The 7,252-nt window shown below is 43.6% G+C and overlaps 1 protein-coding gene across 1 annotated transcript; it reads right to left on the bottom strand.

Annotated features, from left to right (window-relative positions):
* Positions 1-258: 258 nt before the first annotated feature.
* LOC139450002 (uncharacterized) lies at positions 259-5,079 on the bottom strand. Its single transcript, XM_071231612.1, has 2 exons — positions 4,741-5,079; positions 259-2,998 (listed from the first exon to the last, which is right to left on the bottom strand). Exon 2 carries the CDS (start codon positions 2,907-2,909, stop codon positions 1,329-1,331), a length of 1,581 nt encoding a protein of 526 aa, XP_071087713.1. The 5' UTR covers positions 2,910-2,998; positions 4,741-5,079; the 3' UTR covers positions 259-1,328.
* Positions 5,080-7,252: the final 2,173 nt, after the last annotated feature.

Here is a 7,252-nt window from a genome sequence, read left to right as displayed (position 1 = left end):
TGCAGAAGTAGCTGAAAAATATGTTGTCCCCTTGCAAAGTCCCAGACTTGGTTGTGCATGTCATCGCATCCCCATTGTGTAGATCGATGCTCATGATGTCAGTCGTTGGATTGTCTGGTTCAGACTCGATTATTCACCGACCGCCTTCATATAGCTGGATTTGTATCAATCAAACATCAATGCAAGAGACTACATCCTTTATTTATGCTGTGATTTTGCCGATGAATACAATGATGAATACAACGCTTAAGTGCAATGTACACAAATACAACGATTACGTTTACTAAAGGGTAGAAAATGACTTTAAGAATAATTACACTTTATTTTAATCTTTTAACATGGAAGTACATTACAAATACCTATAACGTTTCATAAATATAACATTGCCATGGCAAGACGTCCGTTGTTGTTGAATACTTATTGTAATACATGTATATAAAAAACCATGATGCTGTATGGACTAAATTTGTTAAAGTACATTCAAAACATTTGTTAAGGTATTCAACACATGCTAGACATGTTCAGCTCTAAACGTGTTTAGGTCAGTTTGTCAATAATGGAACCAAATGCCATCCTCATTGATGGCATCTATGTAAAATTTGGGAGTATGAACTTAAGGCAAGAAGTGGGTGAGGTTAGGTGAAATGGGGTTTAACGCCGCGTCCAAGATTATTGCACTTATATAGCGACGTGCATATGCGTGTATATGTGTGTGTGTGTGTGGCTGCTTGTACAAGTCCGGACTGATGCCGATTTATAGTGCTAGCACACTGAGATACCATGCTGCAGTTTAACATGAATACCCCACTCAGACACAGTATACTGACTCCGAGCCGACCAGTCCTTGTTTTAGCACCTTAATTCCGAGCACCAGACAGGGTAACAACAAGTACCATCTTTTAACGTCTTTTGGTATGACGCGGCTGGGGATCGAACCCCGTACCTTCCGCTCTCCGGGCGGACGCTCTACCACTAGACCACGGACTTGGTTGATGCATGTCATCGATCCCAATTGCGTGGATCGATGCTCATGATATCAATCACTGGATTGTCTGGTCCAGACTCGATTATTTACAGACCGCCCTCATATAGCTGGAATGTTGCTGAGTGCGGCGTTAAATAACAAAACAAACAAACAAAACAAATAACACATGTATATAACCCCCACAATTATAAAAATGGTGTTCTTTCGAAATAACACAACCTGCCTTAGAAATAATTTCTCCGGTCACAGGTTTCAAATACATATTACTTTCAGAGTCTCTACACGGGGCCTTACCGCGTATCAACATATCTGACCATGCTCACTCTCTCTCAGGGCGATAGTATCATATGTCTTCATCATCTGAAGACATCTCACGCACGCCCTTGTCCTGAAGAAGGTCCTCGTCCAGCTCCCGCAACAAAGCTTCCCCTCGTTCATCCTGCTTCACGTCACAATCCCGAATAATCTCTCTGACATTGTCAGCAAGGTCTTTGATAGACAAGTGTTCCTTCTGAAACTGACCCTCCTTCGCCTTGTCCACTGCAGCGTTCACGTGGTCCAAAGCAAGATCAAGGACGCCCCTACACTTGAACAACACAGATCTAGCCACGTGGTAAAACATTCGCCTTCTTTTGTCCAACATAGCTGGGAGTCTGTCTATAAGAGTGAGGCAAGATTCGGCATTCTGAACATCACCCACGCTTGGTGTGTAGTTAGCTATTGTTCCTGCATCCACGCGGATTCCGAGGTAACAGAAAACCATTTTGAGATAAAGCATCCTTGTGTAGTCCTCTCGCACCTCCGGCACTTCCTCTGCGAAGTGGACATTGATGGCCTCATCGAGTCTTTTGATAATTTTCATTTTAAGATCCGGGGTTGGATTCTTTTCAAAGAGCTGCATGAGAAGGTTCACCTCAATGTATAACACCATTCCAGTGTCTTTGCACGGTTGGATAAACTCGGAATGGGACTTTGCTACATTTAACTCCTTTAACCCTTCTTCAATTGGCTTTTTTGTGGCAATAGCCGACCCCTTTCTTGATAGATAAACCATGCTGGTAGCTATGGGGTTTGTTGTGTATGGAATTGTCTTTTCCATTTTAAGGAACACGTCTTCATCGGGAACTATACTGTTTGAAACCTTTTTCCGGCCGACTATTGCATCCAGAAGGGCAAATTTGATGTCGGGATTCTTTTTATGTCGCTTGGACATTGCTTTGATGAACCGTTCAAACTTCCCAACTTCACCATCGTGGGACAAGACTTTTAGATGATGCTGGATTCGAACTATTCTCTTCTTTTCATTGTTAACAATATTGATGCGATTTGGCTGTTGGCACAGTGGACAGAGTACACATTTATCCGATAGACTTTCGGGGCTAGCTTGTATCATACCTCCTCCTTCCAGTTCCCTTTTGGGGACTTTTTCTGTGAGAACTGTTTTAACCGCCCCTGTTTCCTTATCGTAGTCCTCATTTGCATAACTTGGCGACTCATTGCGTAACCTCTTCCCATTGGTCATATTATCTAGCTGTCTTCTCTTACGTCCGCGCGCATAGGGTCGACTAGCAACAAGGAACATGGCGTCGTCTTCATCATCGTCGCTTGACATGGGATCAACATGGGACTCTGTTCTGTTCTGTATGTCATGAACCTTCTGTTTAAGCAGTTCAGCTAAATGTGCATGATGGCCATTGTACATAAGACCGTCTACAAATGTTGAAAATGAACACTTCTTGGGAACTAATTCCAGAAAATAACGTCGGCAAGTTCTTTTATCTTGAATGCTTTCGAGCCTATTGATATGCGCGGTGTTGAAACACTTCCTCTCAAACAGGAAGTCTATAATTATTTCCCAGGGATCAAGATCCTCCATAAACTTCAAGTGGAGTTCTTGAAGAGCTTGTCTCTCTTTGTCGTCCATGCTTGTGTTATCGTCCTCCGACTTGAAATGATAGAGTGACAAACCAACTTATTCCGACGGCTTTTGAATCAGCATGGTACTCTTCTGCCCTTAAAAACAATGTCGAACTTGTAATTGACTATAAATGCTAACACATGGAATATTTGTCAATATCTGTATTTAGGAAAAGAGATATGATTTTGCACATTCGCTGTACCTAGTATCACAAGACCCCCGTATATACTATAAAAAGGTGGACGTTGGATATCTCCCTGTTAAACAGTCTTGGGATATGTTCCGAAAGGGAACACTTGTTTCCACGTAAACAAGTTGTTTTTCCCTACCTGCTCATTACAAAACGCCCACACACAGTGATTAACATCATGCGCATCGATCCAGGCAATTGGGATACGATGACATGCATCAACCAAGCTAGGGATCCTGACCACCCGATCCCGTTAGTCGTCGTGGTAGTATTGGTAGTAGTTGTAATAGTTGTAGTAGTAGTGGTAGTAGTAGTTGTTGTTGTTGTAGTAGTAGTAGTAGAGGTAGTAGTAGTAGTAGTGGTAGTAGTTGTAGTAGTAGTAGAGGTAGTAGTAGTAGTAGTAGTAGTAGAGGTAGTAGTAGTAGTGGTAGTAGTTGTAGTAGTAGTAGTAGTAGTAGTAGTAGAGGTAGTAGTAGTAGTAGTAGTAGTAGTAGTAGTAGTTGTAGTAGTAGTAGAAATGGTAGTAGTAGTAGAGGTAGAGGTAGTAGTAGTAGTAGTAGTGGAAGTGGTATTAGTAATGTTTGTAGTAGTAGTAGTAGTGGTAGTAGTAGTAGTAGAGGTAGTAGTGGTAGTAGCAGTAGTAGTGATAGTAGTAGTGGTGGTAGTAGGAGGAGGAGGAGGAGGAGTGGCAGTAGCAGTAGTAGTAGTGGTAGTAGTTGTAGTAGTAGTAGTAGTGATAGTAGTAGTGGTGGTAGTAGTGGTGGTAGTAGTAGTAGGAGGAGGAGGAGGAGGAAGAGTGGTGGCAGTAGCAGTAGTAGTAGTAGTAGTAGTAGTAGTAGTAGGAGGAGGAGGAGGAGGAGTGGCAGTAGCAGTAGTAGTAGTAGTAGAGGTAGTAGTGGTAGTAGCAGTAGTAGTGATAGTAGTAGTGGTGGTAGTAGGAGGAGGAGGAAGAGTGGTGGCAGTAGCAGTAGTAGTAGTGGTAGTAGTAGTAGTAGTAGAGGTAGTAGTGGTAGTAGCAGTAGTAGTGATAGTAGTAGTGGTGGTAGTAGGAGGAGGAGGAAGAGTGGTGGCAGTAGCAGTAGTAGTAGTGGTAGTAGTAGTAGTAGTGGTAGTAGCAGTAGTAGTGATAGTAGTAGTGGTGGTAGTAGGAGGAGGAGGAGGAGGAGTGGCAGTAGCAGTAGTAGTAGTGGTAGTAGTTGTAGTAGTAGTAGTAGTAGTGATAGTAGTAGTGGTGGTAGTAGTGGTAGGAGGAGGAGGAGGAGGAGGAGGAAGAGTGGTGGCAGTAGCAGTAGTAGTAGTAGTAGTAGTAGGAGGAGGAGGAGGAGGAGGAGGAGTGGCAGTAGCAGTAGTAGTAGTGGTAGTAGTAGTAGTAGTAGAGGTAGTAGTGGTAGTAGCAGTAGTAGTGGTAGTAGCAGTAGTAGTAGTGGTAGTAGTAGTAGTGGTAGTAGCAGTAGTAGTGATAGTAGTAGTGGTGGTAGGAGGAGGAGGAGGAAGAGTGGTGGCAGTAGCAGTAGTAGTAGTGGTAGTAGTAGTAATGGTAGCACTAGTAGCAGTCGTAGTGGAAGAATCCCTATGAATGACAGTTTATCAGAGTTGCATCCCCTACATTGTCTATCTACCTTGTGGAGTATATAGAATCATGGTTACCTGTCCAGATGTCTCCCAATGTACTTCCGGGAACTATCCGTCTGATTCTCCCCCCACAGTCCTCACATCAGGCTGGGTAACGTCACACAAGACGCCAGGACTCGTTACCATCACTCCACCATGCCCGCTCTTTACAAGCGTTGTGAAAAGGAATTCAACCATGACCTCCGCCATATTGTCCCCTTTCGCACAAAACAATCTTCACTGATATCGCTACCACACCATCGTTGCCACAGTGTCATCAGCTCCCAACACACAAGACCACAAATACATATTTCTCCAGTAATATGCCTGTGTTCATCATAATGATCACATGTACCAACTTGCGGACGATGTCTTCTGTTCTATATCGGTTTTTCCAAGTGTCTATTTTTAGCATCGATTCATCAGATGACGAAGGAGTTTCTACAACACATCAACGTTTGTGTCATTTCCGCCTCTTTATGTGAACAATGCAGGGAAATATATTTCTGTGTTGCCACTTTGTAACATAATGCCCATGGTAAGCTATAAACGGTGTCTCCACGCATGTGTGGTGGTATTGAATGAGTCTCTCGTCTGAGCATGCAGACAGTTGTTAACACAGGATCTGGTTCAACACACAGAGTAAAGACAAGAAACAATAGGACTTTACAAAACGCGAGAAGTCACATGGTCAGTGAGACATACGTCTATGATATGGTACAAAAACTGAGTTAAACCTTTCCTGATATATATAGCGTTCATTACGATGGTGTGTTTAGGTACACACAGTCAAAAACCTGCCAAAGACCCTTTTTGTTTCAGGGGGTATTCGGGACTCAGCAGCGTGGTTCGCCACACGCAAATACAATCGTATTTGGTACGCAGATTACACATTTGTTTTAAAAGTAATGGTGTACGTACAAATGCCCTTTAACGTTTTATCGTTAAGATATGTTTTCAGTAATTTAACTGTGGCAACCCTGTCTCAATGCTTTTCTGTTAAGTAGTATTCGGGATACAGGGGTGGACAATGACCTCCAGAGTGCAACAAAGGATGGTATTCGGGATACAGGGGTGGACAGTTACCTCCAGAGTGAAACAAAGGATGGTATTCGGGATACAGGGGTGGACAATGACCTCCAGAGTGCAACAAAGGATGGTATTCGGGATACAGGGGTGGACAGTGACCTCCAGAGTGAAACAAAGGATGGTATTCGGGATACAGGGGTGGACAATGACCTCCAGAGTGAAACAAAGGATGGTATTCGGGATACAGGGGTGGACAGTGACCTCCAGAGTGACACAAAGGATGGTATTCGGGATACAGGGGTGGACAGTGACCTCCAGAGTGAAACAAAGGATGGTTTTCGGGATACAGGGGTGGACAGTGACCCCCAGAGTGAAACAAAGGATGGTATTCGGGATTCAGGGGTGGACAATGACCTCCAGACTGAAACAAAGGATGGTATTCGGGATTCAGGATGGGTATGGGGTGGGTGAGTGTGGATGTGGGGAGGGGTGGTGGTGTGGTGGGGGAGGTGTGTGTGTGTGTGTGTGTGTGGGGGGGGGGGGGTAACATCCTCAATAAAGAAACCTAGAACCATCCTACACTCATGTTTGAACTTAATGCGTCTCCTATTGTAATGTATCTAACCGATGAGGTGGGTTCACAGTGTCAACTTACATGCTGAATAAAAGGGAGGACAGGCATCTAGACCCCCTTCCTCATGAACGTTATGTGTGCTTGACATCTTGGGAGTTCAGCGACTCAAGGACTTTGGGGAGGTATCTTCATACAATTTTGTTCAGTCGTCATTAGTTCTTTTATCTCGGGTTTATTAATGTTTGAAGTTGCTTTTGTTTGGACGAAAATACGTTTACAATAAAAGCGATTAAACCCTTTCTCTGCTAAAAGTCGATTGGACAATTCCAACTATATCATGAGCGTGTGTTTATGAATCACTATCAAATAGTGATGATACAAGGTGTTCGCGAAAAGGTGAGCGTACCCTGCGCCCCCGGTGGCACCGTCACAAACACATGTAAAGGCAAGTCAAATGTTCACATAAGAAAACCCACAAGAACAAATGACGTTTGAATTGAATATGCGGCCTTCGTTAGAATCAATATCAGGGACAATTATCCTATACGATATGCATGTCATATTAAAAGGGAGTATATTTTAGTTTAGGTTGTGTGTATAATGCCATGTGTGGAATTGACACGTTGTGTCTGTGTAATTAGGGTCATCGTGGCTGATGGACATCTTTACATTTGGCTACAGACAAACAACATGGTTTGTCAACGATCTCAATCAAACTTGGTATACGACGGCGAGATTGTACGACCTCTGTCCCTCCTTTAGAGATTCCGGGGTAGAAAAGGTCTTCAGCAACCCATGCTTGCCGTAAAAGGCGACTATGCTTGTCGTAAAAGGCGACTAACGGGATCGGGTGGTCAGGCTCGCTGACTTGGTTGATGCATGTCATCGTATCCCAATTGCGTGGATCGATGCTCATGTTGTCGATCACTGGATTGTCTGGTCCAG

The sequence above is a fragment of the Haliotis cracherodii genome, unplaced genomic scaffold, assembly GCF_022045235.1.
Source record: "Haliotis cracherodii isolate W230 unplaced genomic scaffold, xgHalCrac1.p SCAF_8, whole genome shotgun sequence".
Classification (NCBI taxonomy): domain Eukaryota; kingdom Metazoa; phylum Mollusca; class Gastropoda; order Lepetellida; family Haliotidae; genus Haliotis; species Haliotis cracherodii.
Note: the sequence above shows the minus strand (reverse complement) of the source record. Positions and strands in the feature narration are given on the sequence as shown.

What these genes read in the sequence shown, in the direction of transcription:
- LOC139450002 (XM_071231612.1), bottom strand. Translation starts at nt 2,909, where the DNA reads ATGGACGACAAAGAGAGACAAGCTCTTCAAGAACTCCACTTGAAGTTT.